The following is a 19,711-nucleotide window of genomic DNA, read 5'->3' on the forward strand; positions in this document are numbered from 1 at the left end:
CTGCCAAATTATGCTCAGAACAACAGGAGAGTGAAGGACTTACCCTTCTACCGAAGAACTGTTCTTCTTTGATCATGTTTTCAGAGGTACGGGGCAAGCTTGGCATCTCTCGAGGCTCTTCTTTGACATTCTGTCTTCTAAATGTGTGTCTAAAACACACACACAAGCACAATGAGAGCATTTATTAGATTATTCTTAGAGCCATGGCTCTAGTATCTTTCCTGAGATGGCTTATTATTAGAAGGATGTATTTAATAGGAAATATCCACCAACAACGAACAGTTAACCCATAAAATGAATAAAATACTCTTTGCACTCAACTTGGACACTGGGATAACCTTATAATTAATTTAGAAGCAATTACCTTCTGGTGGGAATGGGGATTCGGATAAAGGCTTTGTACTTGAGCAGCTCTCTGTGAAATTCTTGAAAATGTTTGAATTTCCTTTTAACTTGCCACTTAAATTCCCCATGTGTTAATTCAATTGTGTAAAGATTGGTACTTCGTACCTACAAGGATAAATGAGAAAGAGTGGTATTTTAGTTAACAACAAAAATTTCACAATCTTTCAATTAATGATAGTTAATTTAATAAGTAACAAAGAAGTACCTTAAATCCAATTTGAGTACTTAAGTGAAATGTTTCAAAAACAACTGATTACAGAATATTCTCTTAATGTTTGCCTTATAACATACATAAGACAAACTCAGAATCACACTAAAGACCAACTCCCACAAATCCTATTGTTCCAAATATACAAATACACACACACCTGAAACAAGAAACCAAGTCAAGGAAACAATGTGTGCCACCAGGGGGTTGTCCCAAAGCTGGAGCAGTGAGCACAGTTGGAGAGATGAAAGGAGAGATGGGAGGAAATGGATTCCAGGAGCACTATCTTAACCCTTCACAAATGACATTGTGTCTTCTTCTGAAATGCATTATAAGGTCCATCCTTGTCTGCATCTCCCTGTACAGAAGCATCACCAGTAACCAGAAAGGTACAGGTCCATTAAAGGGAAAGGAGCAAAAGATCTCCCTACACACAAACTATTTTCCCCCCCAACTTATCTATTGCTGGAGGGACAGGTGGAAGACCTCCAGCCCGGGAGAGCAGGTGACAGCATCTGTCTCGTCAGGTTGTGATGCAAGTGAAAAGTGAAGTGTTGGCCATGAGCTGGCACACAGAGTGTATTCAATAATCAGAAAAGGGGTTATTTTTATTTACCTGCGATCACGTGAAAACCGCACAAATTTAGTTCATGTTTCTTAGTAAACAAGACACTAAGTAGGATAAGGATAATCCTTAGCTTTCTCACACAGACTAAAATCTAAAACAGAACTAAACCAAACCCACTTGACTAACAGAAGAGTATATGCAAAGAGAGGAGCCTGGGGTCTGAAATTGCCTTAAATGCCTTTTTTAAAAAAAATGTATTTTCCAGGATAGGGAAAGAGACATATGAGAATAAAAACTAAATGAAAAGAAAGTAAGCCCTTGAGAGGTAATAAGGACTTAGAAGTGATAAACAAACAAACAAAAAGCTAGAAACATAGGCACAGCTGGGAGGAAGGAAAATGGAAGCCAGTGCGTTAATTCGTGTATATTGACTACTCCAAGGTGAGTCCATAAACGTGCTGACCCTCGTTGTAGACGCAAAGCGCTCCACTTCCAGAACTTGGGCTTTTATTGGACAGCCAGAGAGGTACGTCTGTGCATTTGGCTCCTTGAATCCTTGCGTCTTATAAATAGCAGAGAAAGGGATATACACTAAAAAAATAAGTAAGTAAATAAAGTTATTGCAAGAACAAACTGATACTGTAAGATTACAAGATAATAGCATAACTTGCCTTTCCCAGGCATCTTTAAGAATAATAACGTCCGACAACAAGAAACAGTTAACGAAATAGTCTCAGCCCAATGTTTAGACATCAGCAAAAAAGATCAATCATTTGCTGGTTATTTCAAGTCTGTGCTCTGCCAAGCCACCCGATAAACTCTCTTCTCCTGGCTCAGACCACCAGCCTTTACCTTCCTGTATCCTGGGATCGCTGGGAGACACATCACACTCCAACTCCTCTCCCTCAAAATGGAGCTCGCGAGTGTCCAGGTTTTCTATCAAATTACTCATGTCGGCAGCGATTTTTTGCAGTGCAGATGTATTTGCTGTTGACTCAGTTTTCAGTGACATGTTGGCTTCAGACAGGGTAACAGCAAGGGGACTGAGAAAGAAGAAAAAATTACAAGGACTTGTTATTTTGGTCAAATAAAGCACTATTCTACAATCGGAATCCAGGGTTAGATACTGCATATGGAAACAAGTCAACTAGCTCTGTGAGAGCCCCAGTTATCTCAAACAACCTCTCAGTTTATTTTCCCGTTTAACATTTAAAGAGTTCCTCGCTTGTAAATTAAATTGGAGTGGGATACTTAATTGTAAACAAGGAAGTAAAAGAAACACCACATTGAATAAATGTTAACATCCAATTTTATTAACATGGATAAATGAGGAGAGCCTCAAGGGAGATTGGCATGGGAATGATTATTCAGAGAAAATGGACTGATTAGCTCAAATACATGGAAAGAAAGAATATATAACATAAGCAACTTGAAATATTTTCTATAGAAATTTAGAGCATTTTACAATAATTTCAATATGCAGATTTTAAAATATTTTCAGATAGCATAACCTTTCTACATTGCCTCTGTAGGTGACATTCCAAGCAAGGGGTAAGCTACCTTTTGGAGACAGGATTTGGCCATGACTTTACATGAGTTATTTATAATGATGTGCATGTCCTGAAAGGTAATTCATTGGTATACCTATTCTGAAAGATACAAGAGGTGCTAGAGTTATCCTTCTCTCCTTTTTAAAGAAAACTGGTTCTATTTCATTCCGACATTTAATAACACAAGTCGTTGCACATCAGTAGCCAGGGAAGAGGAGTTCATATAGATTTTATTTTTCATTTAAAATACTGAGATTTAAGCCTTGATGACTGTCATCAGAGCTGGATGAAAAATCCGTCTTGCCTGAAATAGCCTCTCTGTTACAACCAGGCCCTAAAACAGGAGGGCTTTCGTACCAGTAACTTCTCCACACGTGTTCATTTATTATGGCAAATCACAAATATTTACTGAGCACACATTCATTACTCACTCTGTGAGATGCAGTGAGTGAGCAGGTAAGGATAATAAGGCTGGTCTTAGTATTAAGGAGCATCTGATGTGGGTGAAGGAAACAGGCTACATAACCCCAAATCCATCCTTGGCTTCCACTCAGCACATGCCATTCTCAGGAAGACACTTAGCTGGGTTGCCTCCTGCAGGGGCCATCAAAAACCTGGGGGGCCCTGCTGGAAATGCAAACTGGAGCAGCCCCTATTGTAACTCAATAAGTCGGTAAAGCCCGTACTGCTTTGTCTGGTAGTAAGAGATCCTGGCTGGAAACTCAAAGATGGAGGTAGAAGAGAGTGGTTCTGGTTTGGTCAGATACATGTAATTGACATAACTAAGCTGCCTGAGAGCTATGTAATCAATCACGTTTCTCTTTCCGTGTTGGCTGAAAGGCAGCTTGGAGCCAAATTTGTGGCCTACTCTTAGCAAAATACAGGACTAGCTTTGCCTGCATCACTTCCCTTTAACTTTCTTGCCCACTTCTAATTCATGTTGTAATAACATACAATTGCTTAGTATACACCTGGCTTGGTGATAATCCTTTATGTACATTACATTGATTGTCAATAATAAATCTATGAAGCATTGTTATTTCTACTCTGAAGATGACAAGAGTTTGTCATCACTCCTTTAGAGCTAAGGAAACTGAGACAGGGAGAGACTAGGTTAAAGAGATGAACACTTTGCAGAGATTAGGTTAATGAGATGAACACTTTGGATAATCCGACCCAGGTCTCAGAGGAGAAGGGATCTGAAACCAGTTCTCTCTGACCCAAGAGCTGATGTTCTCAACTATACAGGAAGGTCTTTATCTTCCTATAAGATTTTTGTAGATATATAAATGCCCCTAGAATAGATGGAAGTCCGTTTTAGTAAAACAAGTGTCCGGGCAAGGACCCAACTCAAATGGAAGGAAAAGGAGGTGAATTCCTCTTGCAGCTCAGCATCGCAGGATGGAGTCACTTGAATTCTCAGGGGCTGAGGAGGTTGAGCTATTTCACCTCCAGGGTCCATCTAACACTAAAAACCTAACCCAAACTATAGAAAAAAGATGCTATGAATTGTTCAGCCTCCCCTTACAATGCAATTAATGTTACCCTTCTCCTATGCCAAGATATTAACCCAAGTAGTTTTCATATAAATATGACAAGCAGGTGGCAGAATGGTCTTTAACCTGTATAATTTAACTAAAGTCTGTTCTGCCCCCATTAAGGAGTTGTTTGCCTTGAGTCACAATTAAAATTTTATTTCCTTCCCTCTCCATTCAACAAACACTTATTAGATGCCAACCATGAGACAGGTCTTGCTTTATCTAATATGTGAGGTAATGAACACTTTTAAAGGAAATGAGACACTTAGAGGAAATGTGGCTTCGTAGAGCCTTTTGGTATTGTGTATTGATTGAAAGGTCTCATGAGGAACTCTGCCAACGTTCTTAGCACAGCAAAGGAAAACAAGTGTTACAGTGACTTTGCCTTTGGACAGAGTGTTAATGTGAAAAACAAATGTTAAATTTAAGGTATACAGAGACCTTAAATATCTCTACACATGGTAAGTAATGGGAATAAACACTACAGAGTCACTGGATCAAGCTAAAATAAATATCTTATTTCAAACAGAGAGAAAAAAACATAAACATGTGGAAAACTTGAATGAGAAAAGAAACAAAGGAATCCTCTTATTGATCCTCAAGTCTTTACTATGTGCTAAACACAATTTTAGCACAGTTATTTTATTTAATAACCAAAATGGTGCTACCTGGTATGTATGATTATCCTGAAAGATTTAGTTAAGTAACTCGTCCAAGGTCAGTCAACTTGTGTTGGTGCTGAGTTTATAAAGCAGATTGGTCTGGTTCGGAAATCTCATGAATTTGGTTATAGAGCTTTCTAATTATTGGTTTTATGTTGTGGGTTTGAATGTCTATAAATTCATCTTTTATATGAAGTTTAAATTCTGCAACAGCAAAATACTACTTTAATCTTCACATCTGGGGAAAGACCCTACGAGTCCCACGGTCATTAGAATTATGGAAACGACGTATCCCTACGACCTCTCTTAAATTTCTTCTTAGCCTTTTTTGTTATGGTTCATAATATTTTATAGGGTAATATGGAATTTCAGCGGACCCAAAGGGTTTATAGATTTGTTCATGCTTTTGTAAACACTCTATCATTTAATAATGAAAACTGAACCAAATTATTTGTCCTCCATTCGTGTCCATGGTTGCTTTGTGTTCACTGCCCACCCGACAACTGTACTGCTGGTATCATTCTTAAACACCAGACTGTGAGGCCGTCTACAGTCCTAGTCAAACCTCCATTAATTAGCCCATGTTTTCTTTCATCTAAAATAATCTCTACTGGTGGGTGAACAGCTGCCACTGTCACAGTCTATCTTAACCAGCAGCAGGATAAGGGCTCCAGTGTTTTCGCTGGAGATAATGTAATTGGTTTTGTTACCTCCTTATAAAATTCTACTGCGAGATTATTATCTCTTTTGGTACCAAGTAGAGATGTGCCCATGGAGTGATAACAGCAGCTGTGTTTTATTTCTATTTGCATCTGCAACCAGGAAGTAAATAGGGTTTGTTTGTTTGTTTTTCTGGTGTTGAGTACTAGAATTAAAAATCTTTGCAGGGAACATTTAATTACCTCCAGTTATTCAGTGGCAAAATCAGAGAAATCTGGAGTTTTTCTCTGATCTTAATTTTCAAAACAATCGCGGAGCCAAACATCAAAGGGAGCAGATAGGCAGATATTTTCCTTTCCAGAGAGCACACACATAAACATTGCCTTAGGCAAAATAACAATATTATCAACCATGACTAGTAATATTAAAATAAATATTAGCATTAGTAATATTGGCTGAGTACATACTATATGCCAGGCATTATACAAAAAATTAATTGCGTGATCTCATTGAATCCTCACAACAATCTTAGGAGTTGGGTCCCACTGTGACTTTCATTTTTAAGATGAGAAGCTTACTTAGAGAGGGTGGGTGACTTGCCCAGGGCTACTCAGCTGAGAAGAGATAGAGCTGGACCTGCTACAGTTGATTTGACTTCTAAGTCCAGCTACTTACCTAGCAGAGGTAGAACTGAAGGTACCAGGGGGCATGGACACCAGAAGACTTTAGTCCTTAGTTTACATATGCTTGGAATAAAACAATTCAAAAAGGAACAATGATAACAAAAAACTCAAATGTTCATTCTGTGAAAATAGCTTCTTGCTTCTTTTTCTAAAATAACATGCAAAGTCCCACCATAGTTTTTCAATATTATTTGTACTTACCAATAGAAGTAAGTGCAGTGCATTTCTAAACCAAAAATCACATCTTAATTATGAATGTAAAATGTGAATTATAATTAGATCATTTAAAACAAAACTGAGTCATGAGGATTTCTTGTTTTCCCATTTTTCACTGTGATGAAATTAATTGTTAGATCCATACTCCATCACCTCCCCAAACACATTATACAGCAATGATTTATATAGAACTGACCTGATGCTTCCTGAAATGCAAAATTCATAAATGTGGATTCAAGTACTACCTTCAATCTCTAGTGACACAGAAAGCCTTGGATAAGTATTTCTTGAGTTTAGCTGACTTTGAATAAAGTAAATGATATTATCATATTTTACTTTCCAGATTATGTATTATGAGAAAATAGTACATCGAAAGAATGACTCTTGAGGTATACTGGGACCTGTGAGGGTTTTTTTTTTTTAAAGAACATTAGTTCCAAAAATATCAATGGATGCCTTAGTCTAAGCCTTGGACAGGTAGTAAAACATCAGTGATGTAGGGGACAGGTCAGATGATCTAGACTCATTCTATCTTTATTATCAGTGCAAATTGGGTAACTATCACCCCCAGGGTTTCAGCTTCTGCTCTATGCAATGGACACAATGTGCACTTGCTCTTATTTATATGGCTCCAAGAGACAGAAGTTTGATTCCCAAACACTACTCTCCCTCTGGGCTTCATATCTAATGTGATCTCAAAGCCACCAGAGCCCAAGAAGTCCCACTTACTTATCCTTCTCTCCTGGTTTCCTATCAAAGTCTCCATTGGACCTAACACTGACACTGCTTTCTCCCAAAGATGTCAAGGCTGGAGATGACAGTGCTAATCTGGACTCCCTGGGTTCACGGCGCTGGAGTTGGAGACCACGTTCTGTCTTCTCTCCAGCTAAAAACAAAAACCGACCTACAATTACATAAAGCATTTTTAGCATGATATCATTTCTCAGTTCTCATGGTTTTGCCTAAATCCTTTGACCTCCTTGGCTGGCCTTTATTCTCTATCTACCATGAGCTTCCTTACTCATTTCCTGTGATATGTCCTAGAGTTAAATATCACCTCATTTGCTTATTCTATCCATAGTACATCTCAATCATATCTTTGAATTCAAACAGATGTTTTATTTCCAGAGGCAAATCCAAGTATTAAGAGAAATGAATGTCTACTTCAAATGCAGGTGGATTGGAAAATATCTGTTATTTATTAAGTGCCTACTTTAGACCTGTACTGAATGCACGTTACATGTACCATTCTAGTCCTCACAACAATGTCATTTAGAATCAAGGACATGGAGCCACAGAAGCTTCCTGATGCTACACCACTGTGAGCGGTGGGGCTGGTCCCAGTGCTCAGGCCGCCCAGGATGCCTCTGTCCAACCTGCCTCCCCAGCCTCTGCCACTGGCTCGGCAGAGACCCTCGTCTCCACCATGCTTACCTCTTTTCCTAACACCACCAGCCACTTTCCTCCTTCCTGGCGGAGGGGCAGGGCCATGGCACAGCCTTCATGACAAAGCCCAGCAGGACCTACTGCGACTACAGCCCCGCTGAAGCTTCTGAATTCAGAGAAAATGTTGAAACCTGACTTCCTCAGGAGTTGTGTGTAAGGGGCGGGGAGGAAATGGGGAACCAAGCCACATAACCTGTGAGAATGGGGGTGTTAAAAACCTGGCAGATGTATGCCTCTCCCCATTCCTCCTTGCCTGACTGTGCTGAGCACACTGGCACCACACAGCCCATCCATTGGTGGGACCAAAAAGCTAGCTGATTTTTGAGAAGCTACAGTCAGCCAGGTAATGCACTGCCTTGCATATGTCTCTGCCTCTCTTGACTTCTCCACTCTCTTTGGCTGTTTCCAGTAAAGCCTACCTTACTTCAGGCTCTGTTACACAGGAAACCTGAACTAGGATAGTATTGGAACCAGCACGAACCACGGAACTACCCTGCCTTCTGCAGAAATCCATTTTGTGCTAAAGTTGAAAGTAAAAGTAAAAAGGTAACCTCACATAGTACTTACTATGTTCCAGATATTGAACCAGGTGCTTTGCATGCATTTACTTAACCTGACCTCACAACAGCCCTGTGGAGAAGATACTTTTGTTACCCCTTTTTTATAGACAAGGAAACTGAGGACACAGACTTGCTCAAGGTCACACAGCAACCTGATGGGATTCAACTTTGTAGTTTGCTCCTACTTTTGCCTTGGCTAACTGGACAAAGTCACTTTCATGCTAAGTTCCCTCATTTAAAAACTGAAATTAATAAGAAGTTGTCTGTGTTAAGGACTTTATAAGAGATGCATTATTACAAGAGAAACTGCACTTTAAGCATCGCTAAATGTCGGAGAAAACAACACAATCTAAGCAACCCCAACCAGGTGACAAAAACCTAGCCCAAAGGCTAGGGTATTCAGGTGAGGACTCTGAGCCAACATCTAAGTAAGAGTGGTTCCTGCCTCGATGAATGGCAGTGCACATATAAACACTTGTGTTGTATGTGAGAGAAAACGTGGGAGGCCTCTCTTGATTCCAAAGTTTGTTAATAAGTTTATTAAGTGTGATGAGTAAGAGACTTGCACAACTATGGGACTGACTTAAGTCAATAAGGATTCCAGAGGGAAAATTCTTCTTTATTTAAAAAAAGGTAATTAATATTGCTGCAAATTGTGATCAGACTTCTAAAAATAACATCCTTCGGTCAAATAAATAGTCCATTTTTATGACCAGAAAAGACTATGCATTCATTGTGACAAGTCTTTCGGAGAGGAAGCTACCTGCACAGGCTGAATTCATGGGAACACATTCCATTCTGGCTGGCACACTATGCTAAGTAAAATGTTATAAACATTTTTCTTACTAAGGGAAACTCAGACCACTGATGACTCAGTGGTTAAGCAATATACAAACAAAATAAATATTTTTCCAGGATAAAGTTAATTTCTATTAAAATGACTTTAAGATCTTTGATGTTCAGTCAAGATGGTGGAGTAGGTAAATGCTGTGCTCGCCTCCTCCCAAGACCACATCAAAATTACAACTAAACTGCAGAGCAACCATCAGTGAGAACTGCCTGAACTCTAGCTGAACAGAAATCCCATAGCTAAGAATATACAGAAGAAGCCACATCAAGAATGGTAAAAGGGGCAGAGACGTGGAATGGCTGGCCCCATACCCATGTGTGGTAGTTAAAAACTAGGAGGGATATCTCAACTGCAGATGTCTCCCTAAGGAGGAAGCAGTCCCAGCCCCATACCAGGGCTTCCACCCCAGGTTTCCAGTGCCAGGAAGAGAAGTCCCTATAACTTAGGGCTGTGAAAGCTGGTCAGGATTGTGGCTGAGTGAGACAGAGGGCTTCTGGAGAGGCAGGGTACCTCTTAAAGGGCCTGTGGTCACTTTCAGGTTGCTGGTTGCTGTTGAACTCACTCATTCTGAGCTGCAGCACTGGGGCAGCAGATGGAAAACGTCCAGGGGCAGGTGGGGAGGAACAGAATTGTCTGGCATCAGGCTGGAGGAGCAGCTTTCCCCCACACAAAAGTGTGGGCAGGCACCACTCTCCTTCACTGAGCCCTCCACCGCCCAGCCTTCAGATGCAGGCAGGCACCATGTCTAAGTTTCCATCAACCTAACACTGGTCACCCTGCCTTGGCTATTCCTTGAGATCCTACCACATTCGACTTGCAGGCCCATCCAAGCTGCTTCCAGTGGCTTTTCCATACAAAGGACCTATATTGGCTCATACTATAGTCTTTCCTAAAATCTCACAAAGGTTCACAAACCCCAAACAAGCAGCATCTGGCCTGGGTGTGTCCCCTACTTCTTGCTAAGCAGCCCCAAGGTTGCCACTAGTGGCAGCCAGCCTCAGTTTGCAGTTTAGGCTCTCCCAGGCACTTCCAAACCCAGAACAAGTGGTAACTATCTGAAGATCACTTTGTAGCTCTTACCAGATAGCACAAGGGCAGGGCACAGGCATCAGCTGACCTTGGCCTGCACCAGAGGCCTTAGAACCAGCACACCTAGTGGCCAACTTCAGACTGCACCAGAGCACCACCCAACCACTTCACAAATGACACACCCAAAGGGCAGACTCGGTAGGCACCAGAGCCCTGCTAAAGTGATTTCATCTCTGTGGGTCAGCCCCAGCACAATGACCTCCTCTACAGGCATGACCAGTCCTCACAGCCAACCAGCCTCAGAGTCAATTCCTCAGACTGACATGCTGAAAACAATCAAGGTTCACTTACAGCAGAGGGAACCACAACCCACACAAAGGACACACCTGGAGCATGCAGCTCCGGTGGCTACACAGACTGCACCACTGGGCCTCACAGAACACCTTCTACTAAGACCAAGACCAGGAGATGTAGCAGCTCTACCTAATGCATAGAAACAAACACAGGGAGACAAATAAAATGAGAAGACAAAGAAACATATTCCAAATTAAAAAAGAAAAACCAGAACAAAACTCCAGAAAAAGAACTAAAATGGAAACCAAAAAAAATCTACCAGATGTAGAGTTCAAAACACTGGTTATGAGCATGCTCAGTGAACTCAGTAGATGAACTCAGTAAGAACTTTAACAAAGAAATAAGAAAACATACAGCTGGAGATAGAAAATATTTTTTAAAAAGACAGAAATGAAGAATACAAAAACTAAAATGAAGACTACATTTGAGGGAATCATCGATAGATTAGAAGAAGCAGAGGACTAAATCAGCAATTTTGAAAACAAGGTAGCAGAAAACACCTAATCAGAACATCAAAAATAAAAAAGAATCCAAAAAATGACTATAGTTTAAGGGACCCCAGGACACCATCAAGGGTGAAAATATTCACACCATAGGGGTACCAGAAGGAGAAGGGAGGGGGCCAGGGATTGAAAACTTATTTGACGAAATAATGATGTAATACTTCCCTAACCTAGTGAAGGAAATAGACGTACAAGTCCAGGAAGTGCAGAGAGCCCCAAACAAGATAAACTCAAAGAGGCCCACACCAAGACACATTATAATTACAATGCCAAAGGTTAGAGACAAAGAGAATCTTAAAAGTCTCAAGAAAAAAGCAGTAAGTTGCCTACAAGGGAGCTCCCATAATACTGTCAGTTGATTCCTTAACAGAAATTTTGCAGGCCAGAAAGGTTTGACATGGAATATTCAAAGTGATGAAAAGCAAAGACCCACAACTAAGATTACTTTACCCAGCAAGGCTATCATTTACAATCCAAGGACAGATAAAGAGCTTCCCAGACAATAAAAAGCTAAAGGAGTTCATCACCACAAAATCAGTATTACAAGAAATCTTACATGTACTTCTTAGATTGAAAATATGAATAATAAATTGGTAATAACTACATACCTATCAATAATTACTTTACATTTAAATGGATTCAATGCCCCAATAAAAAAGACAAAAGGTAGATGAATGGGTAAGAAAACAAGACCTGTATAGTATTCCTATAGGAGACCCACTTTAGATTGAAAGACACATTCAGTAAAGGGATAGAAAAATTTATTTTGTGAAAATGGAAACAAAAAAGCTGGGGAAGGAATACATATTTCAGAAAAAATTGACTTTAAGACAAAGGTGATAGCAAGAGACAAAGGGTCCAGCAATTCTACATATGAGTACTTATTTGAAGACACTCAAAACACTAATTCAAAAAGACAGGTATTTTGCCTACAGTGGGAAAGGCAGTTACCAGAGTAAACCCAGGGCCGAGGTTCCTGATCTTCCTCAATGGGTGAGCCACAGCACAGGAGTGCCCTTCCACTACTTCCAATGCAGCACATCAAGGAGTGTATGGATAAATATATTCAGGAAGGCCTAGCTCCCAAGCCTCCACCTCCAGTACAAGAAAGTTATGTGATGTTTGGCAATCAGTTCCAGGGTGATGATCTTATCATCCAAACTTTAGAAAGTCAGGGCATCCAACGGGCTTCATCCTATGTAGTTTGATCACAAGAAAGAATTGAGAAAACTCAATATGTCTATCCTTATTAATTTCTTAGACCTCTTAGATATCTTGATAGGGAGCCCTGAAAGTATAACATGAGAAGATAAGTTAGAATACCTTAAGCTGCTTTTTGTACATGTGAATCATCTCATAAATGAAAACTGACCCCATCAAGTAAGAGAGGCCCTGAGGGTTACGATGGAGGTACAGAAACATTGACACCCTGAAACAGCTGAAACATCTCAAAAGCATCTGGAAGGAGTCATTGGCATGATTCAAAATTGCTGGACTTCTTTGCCTGAAGATTTGTCCCACTCAGAAGCAGAGATGAGAGTAAAAACTGAACCAATGCACGCTGATGATAGCAACAACTGTACTGGACAGAATGACCAGTACACATGACAAAGAGAAAATTCAGGTCATTGGAAAGGCCGTATTATAGAGAAAGATGCTGCCTTGTGTGCTCTTCTTAATGAAATGAATGAAAGACCATGAAGGATCTTTCTTTTTTCTTTTTTCTTTTTTCCTTTCAGTAAATAGCATCATAAATTACTTAATTTTCTCTTGGAGAGTCTTAAAAGTGATATAACTAGGAGTTATGTAAATAGCTTCACTATCCAACTTTATCAATTATGAGATGTCACAGGCAGTAATTTCACTTTAGCATAGGCAAATGAAGAGTAATCAACTTAAAAAGCAAACTACTGCTGTTGTGTGGAACCCTCCTGTTTTTGGAACTGCAGTAAACATTGAAGATAATCCTCAGTAATAGCAAACTTTCGTCCTTTAAGAGTAGATTTGTCATTTGCTTTAAGAATGGTAGGTAAATAAAGGATATCAACTGTACAAAAAAGACATATGCCTCCCTATGTTCACTGCAGCATTATTTACAAGAACTATGATATGGAAGCAAGCTAAGTGCCCACTGATAGATGAATAAATAAAGAAGGGGTGGTATATATGGATATTACTCGGCCATAAAAAAGAATGAAATATTGCCATCTGTGACAACATGAATGGACCTAGAGGGTATTATGCTATGTGAAATAAATCAGAGAGAAACACATATATTTAGTACCATACAATTTCACTTATATGTGAAATCTAAAAAACAAATTGAACAAAACAAAAACAAACTCACAGACAGAACATATTAGTGATTGCCAGATGGGAGAGGGTTTGGGGGGATGAAAAAGAAGGAGAGAGTAAGATTTGCAAATTATCAGTTATAAAAACAATCACAGGGATGTAAAGTACAGCATAGGAAATATAGTCAGTAATATTGTAACAACTACATGGTGTAAGATGGTACTAGCCTTATCCAGCTGATCACTTCATAAGTCATGTAAATATCTAATCACACTATATTGTACACATGAAATTGATATAATATTGTATGTTAACTATAATTAAAAAATAAAAAAAAATTTTTAAAAATTAGTTTAAGAAAAATTTTTTTCACCATCTCTGAATACTAAATAAAGAACTTTATATTGAACACAATGTTGCTTTTGAACAAAAATATGTTGATCATAAAGCTACAGATATTAATTCAAGGGTTTTAGTATAATCATTTCAATTATTATTGATTCTCTTTCTTAATACTGAACTTCTCATCTTACGATATCAGTCCCATTTATCTGGAAGAACATAAGTTCCTCATATAGTCTCTATTAAACATGAAAATTCTTTCCAACTGTTTAATTTCTGATTCCTTCTTTTTACTTCCCTCCAAAGGATTGAGCAATCTCTCTTAGTGCGAGTTTAATTAGTACAGAGTGTTTTCAATGATAATCCATGAATTTCACCTATGAGAAGAATGAAACTGGCAAACACTTGGGTAGACTCCTCTAGATATTCTCCAGTGCTAATGAGCTCTCCAATTTTGTCAAAACTGCCAGTTAACATAGCAAAGTCTCAACTTTTTACCTATGTATATACTCACAAAAAAATGTTTGTTGAGGCAGCAGAGTACTATGGAAGGTATGTAATTTTGAGTCAGACAGCTTGAATTATGACTCCTTATGCTAAAACAAATTATTTACAGCACTTAAGTCTCAGCTTCCTAATATGTAAAATAAAGGTAACACTACTAAATAAGGAATTGTAACAATTAAATGGTATAAAGTGAGTGACTTAGAGCTTGGGCTATAGTAGATGCAGAAATAACATTGGTTGCTCCTATGCCCTCAGCTATTCTAAGAGCTAGAGGCCTCTGTCCAGCATTCACATATCCATACCATAACTCAGTTCCCTCCTGAGTACAGGAATTAGAAGCCAGAGTTGTATGCTGGGGATGGTCTGATGTTGCCCACTATAGTAAGCACTGCTACAAACATCTAGAAACTAAATGAATTAAGCTAATGTAGGTGCTCCCTTTACCACTACAAACACCAAACTTATGAATAAATTTTAAATCATTTTTTGAAAATATTTAGTGAAGGATAAAAGCAGAGAGCAGCAACAAAAACAGTAATGAAGGAATGCTTTCAGTTTCCAAGAATGAAAAAGAAAATTGAAGTCAGATGGATATACGGGAACTTGAAGCTGAAGAGGCCCAAAGGATCTGATCTTGGATAAAGGGTCTGGGATTAATTTTCTGTGCTCACATGACTGTTAGGACACAAGATCTCAGGACTATGGGAGGCAGGAGTCTGGACATGAAACCCTTACAAAAAACTAAATCCTCCAAAAGCTATCTGTATAAAAGGGACTGGCAGACGTATAACCAGCAACCCTTGGGAAAAAGTACATGGAACTGTAGCAACTACAAAGTGAAAATTTATATAAAAATTATCCAGTATCACAAGTTCTGGCTTTCAGTAATGGATGAGGTATTGCTCCTATTGGATCAGCTATTCTACTGATAATGACTATAAATTCTGGACAATATATAAAAAATAAGTGAAGAACAATAAAAAACAAGCAGAAACTTGAAGAGAGTTAATATTTAGAAGAAAGGAATGTCACTGCTTTTGCCTAAGGGCATACCCAAGTTGGGTGACTAACACTCAGAAAGAAAATCCATAATCTGACTGGCTTGAAGATAGGCTAACCCTTGAATCATGCAGGCAAGGGGCACACTCCAAGGCAACTCAGATAGTACTAAAATTAAAATGACTTCAACAGAGATTTATGCTGCTTGTCCCGACAGGAAATATACAATTTGCAGTATAAGTCCAGTCAAGTTAACTGCCTACTTTTTAAAAATCCACAAAAAGCACAACAACAACAACAACAACAACAACAACAAAACCTCTTGAAAGGAACATAACTAAATCCAGACTTTCTACAATATATGAGGTCAGTCCAAAAAGTATCCAGCCATGTACTATGAAAATAGAGACATTTATCAAAGAAGATACAAGAAACGGACTTCCGGCCAAGGTGAAGGCATTGGAAGACATACTGTGCCTCCTTGAACAACCAAAAGAAGGACAACAATTTAAAAACAAAAAACAACCAGAACTGACAGAAAATCAAATGGTATGGAAGTCCAACAACCAAGGAGTTAAAGAAGAAACGTTCATCCCTGGTAGAAGGGGCAGAGACGGGCAGCCAGGGCAGAGAGGACTCTCGGCAAGTCAGTGGCTGGAGGACCAAGCCAGGCGGCGGATTGTGGAGTGGGGCGGGCAAAGCTGCAGCTGGTGGACCAGGTGACAGACTGCGCAACCCCAGGGCTCCAGCGCAGGGAAATAAAGCCTCAAACTTCTGAGTGAAAACACCTCTGGGGGTTGAGGCGGCAGCAGGGGAAACTCCCAGCCTCACAGGAGAGTTCGTTGGAGAGATCCACAGGGGCCTAGAATGTGCACAAACCCATACAATGGGAGGCAGCACATGTACATGGGGCAGCTATGTACATGTTAGCTGTGATTATTATAAATCAGCCTTCTTACTTTTAAAAGGCCAAAGTGAATAATGAAGCCAAGAAGTTCCTCAAGACTCTAAGAAATACTTGGGAGACCACTGCCCTAGTCAAATTCCACTGGTAGTAGCAGTTTTCGAGAAGCCATTTGGAAAAACAGTGAATATTTTTTTTTATTTCCTTAAGCAAAAGAGGTACAAATCTCCCTCTCTTTCAACAGACAACCTTCTTTAATTTCTTCCTTTTACTTAGATTAGTTCCTTTTACACTTCCTGATTTAAGACTCATATGTTTTGCCCTAGACCTATTCTTGTAATATTCATGCTACTGACAAGAATATTTATACTATGAACTAACCATTCTTTATGTCATAGTTTCACTTACAAAGATTTCATAGGAAATGCTTACCAACTTTATATCACAGTACTGTAGAAGATGACTACCAACCATCTGCATATTATTTCCAAGACTTCACACTCATTGGTTCACTCTTTTAACATCATGACTGGTAGAGTAACTCCTACACAGATATGTGGCTGGAAAGGATACCTGTGAAGATGCTGTTCTTGGCTCAAAAACCTATAAAGTTGGCCCCTTCAAGCCTCCCTTCTGCCTCACACACCCACACCACACCTAGCCCAAGCTCACTATTACAGCATGCAAGGCACTTTCTGATCAGACTCCAAAATGCCTTTATAATAAGCTCAGCCTCCTACTGGCGTTCTACTCATTGGCTACTCTCTGGCCAAATGGTCCTAGGAATGAGGCCTGACTCTGATCAGGCCTTGGATCCAACTTCCAATCCACAGGAAATACAAAGGACAGAGGGGCATGCTGAACTGCACCATGAGGATGCAATTAGCAAAACACAGCCCATGGGCAACTCTGCAGGTCAAATGACCTGCGTCCTTCAAAAAAAAGATTATAAGGAAAAGAAAAGGACACAAGGGAACCTGTAGACTAAAAGTGGATCAAAATGCATATCAAATAAGAAAATGATAACGCAGGTAAGATTAAACTCTAGTATTTAGGTATGCACTCTCAGGTGACAAAACCATAAAGAAGCACAAGGGCAGCGATGACTGTAGAGATCAGGAGGTTGGCACTGAGACAGGGCATGTGGGAATGGCTTCTGGGGGGGGGGCTGGCACAAGTCCTTCTCTTGACCTGGTAGGGTTTACATGAGTGTTTGATTTATAATTATGCACTAAGCCGTACATTTGGCTCTGGTTTCCCCCCACCCATGCACCTTCTCCTGTTACTTTAAACACCCCCTCCTCCACTTCTCTGCCTGGTGAGACTTTCCACACTCCCTCTTATTAAAATGTGCCTGTCTTTCCTCCACCCATCCCCCAAAGACAGAGGTAACATCTCTCTTGACTAAGCTTCACATCACTTGGCTTCTAAGTCTTTGGTGGCACTTGTATCTCAAGTTTGGGGGCATGCCTCATGCCCTCTGTGACACTATAAGCTTTTGGGGAGTGGAAGCTGGGTCATCCCCATAGGTATACATAGTAAGCAATCAAAACTCTTTGTTGTATTAAAAAATACAAGGCAATTAAAAATTAGGTGAGAATTTTGAAGGTACTGGGTTTACCCTGTTACAAGATCCCCATCTTCGACCCCCACCCAACCCATCCTTACTCACTCCTTTGGCTCATCTGTAACCAATGTACAGAAGCTGAGTACCCACCTGGGTTAAGAACATGGGTTCTTCATCCTGGCTCTGCCTCTTATTAGTCTTATATCTAGTTAACCTCTTGCTTTACTCACATTGCTCTGGGCCTCTCTGAGCCTCAGTTCTTGCATCTGTAAAAGGAGGCTAATCTTATCTAATAGGCTGGTAGAATACTGCATGTAAAGTGCTTAACCCAGAACCCCAGAACCTGACACAAATTAAGATCTCAATGCATAGTTGATATTATAAATATTAGTTACTACTAGTATCATTAATAGGAAAAGTACATGGATCAATCAGCACTAATACTCTAGCCAAGTGAAGTGAAAAAAAGAAAACATTGGTAATAGACATGTTTACTAAATGACAAAACCTAACTGAAAAGTAAAAACCTCAATGCATTTGCCATTCCTTTGGTCTCCATCATTCAAATCCGCGTTTTTTGCTAAAGCAAAGTTATCTGTTTGCATCTCTTTCACTCTTACTGAGCTGTGAGCTCCTTGGGAATCCATGATCACAGCCCACAGTCTCCTCTGAACCTGGATACAGCTTCCTAATTCTTCTAACCTCTGCACTTCAGGGGCTTTAAGCTCTGAGAGAAATCACTGAGAGAAATCAAGTCTGATTTATCTCACGTCTTCAGCATTTGTCAAAAAGAAATTAATTAAATGAAGAAAGTGAATCACACTTTCTTCAATGGGTACTACTGTACTTTGTCCTTACGTGTGCTTGTGCATGTCTGAGAAGAAGTAGAAGCTAACGCAATCCAATTCAATGCATCTGGGTGGCACACGCATTTAGTGGCAGACATGAGTAAGAATTGAGGATATAATCTTCAGGCTGATGAAAGCAGGATACAACATGATAACCTCAGTACTCATTTGGTTCAACCCCTTCAATGTGCTGAAAAGACAGAGGCCCAGGATCACCCGGGGAAAGCAGAGGGGAGGCTAGAAATCTTTTGTACCCTGCATGCTCACACAAGTCTGTTTCAGGAGCTTTTTTCCCTTATGATGCAGCTTTGAACCACATCCAGAATGTGTAAGAATGACCAGACAGGCTGGATAAACCACTTTTGTCTCAGTGGCAGCCAAACTCTGCTCAATAGGTGTGGACAGGCTGCCAGCCTCACTGGGAAAGAACTAGTTTGGTCCTTGCGCAAGAAACCCCCACTCCCATGAATGTGACTGAGGAACAGAGCTATTCCAGTGACACCTGACTGTGACATCTGGACTGCATTAATGCTAACAAGAAATGGCAAACTGAAAGACAGCCAAACTTCAGTGAACTGGAGAGAGGCAGTATGTACCAGCCAGACTGGCAAGACAGCTTGCTTTCCAGTCAAGCTGCGTTGTGGGTTTCTCAAGAGACTCTGGATGATGGTAAATCACTCAACAGGTTTTTACCGAGCAACCACAATCTGCTGAGCACCACGCTAGGCTCTAGGGATACAGAACGACCTCATGCATTTTATTGCACCATGAAAAGAGGGGCTTTAGGGAAGGAATTCTCTCATTACTCCTCTCCTTACCCTGTGTATTCGCCTCCTTCCCCAACAAAACCTGAGAAGAGGGCTCCTCCTCCCACCTCTCCTGTCTCACACCTCTATTTGTTTCCAACCCTCCTCTCAACACTGCATTAATCAACTTCTCCTGCTCTCCTGTTTTTTTCTGATTTTGTATAAGACATTCTCAAGCATCTCAATTACATGTATGTTCCCCTCTACCTCT

At 40.0% G+C, this 19,711-nt stretch overlaps 1 protein-coding gene and 1 pseudogene across 6 annotated transcripts in view; one reads left to right on the forward strand and one right to left on the reverse strand.

Moving 5' to 3' along the window:
• Positions 1-19,711, reverse strand: part of PLD1 (phospholipase D1) — a 182,520-nt gene that overhangs the window by 113,002 nt on the left and 49,807 nt on the right. For 4 of the 6 annotated variants that reach the window (XM_053918079.2, XM_071220569.1, XM_024563526.3 and 1 more), the window contains 4 exons: positions 2,034-2,224; positions 1,645-1,772; positions 365-510; positions 44-149 (listed from right to left, as the gene is read on the reverse strand). In XM_053918079.2, the coding sequence (XP_053774054.1) occupies positions 44-149; positions 365-510; positions 1,645-1,772; positions 2,034-2,193 (540 nt within the window). In that variant the 5' untranslated portion in view covers positions 2,194-2,224. Of the gene's footprint in view, positions 1-43; positions 150-364; positions 511-1,644; positions 1,773-2,033; positions 2,225-7,219; positions 7,377-19,711 lie in introns of all 6 variants that reach the window. The other 2 variants (XM_045197978.2, XM_045197975.3) reach the window with 1 other exon arrangement.
• On the forward strand, positions 12,213-13,243 carry LOC112307452 (mediator of RNA polymerase II transcription subunit 7-like; annotated as a pseudogene).

Source organism: Desmodus rotundus, chromosome 2 (assembly GCF_022682495.2).
Source record: "Desmodus rotundus isolate HL8 chromosome 2, HLdesRot8A.1, whole genome shotgun sequence".
In the NCBI taxonomy this organism is placed as follows: domain Eukaryota; kingdom Metazoa; phylum Chordata; class Mammalia; order Chiroptera; family Phyllostomidae; genus Desmodus; species Desmodus rotundus.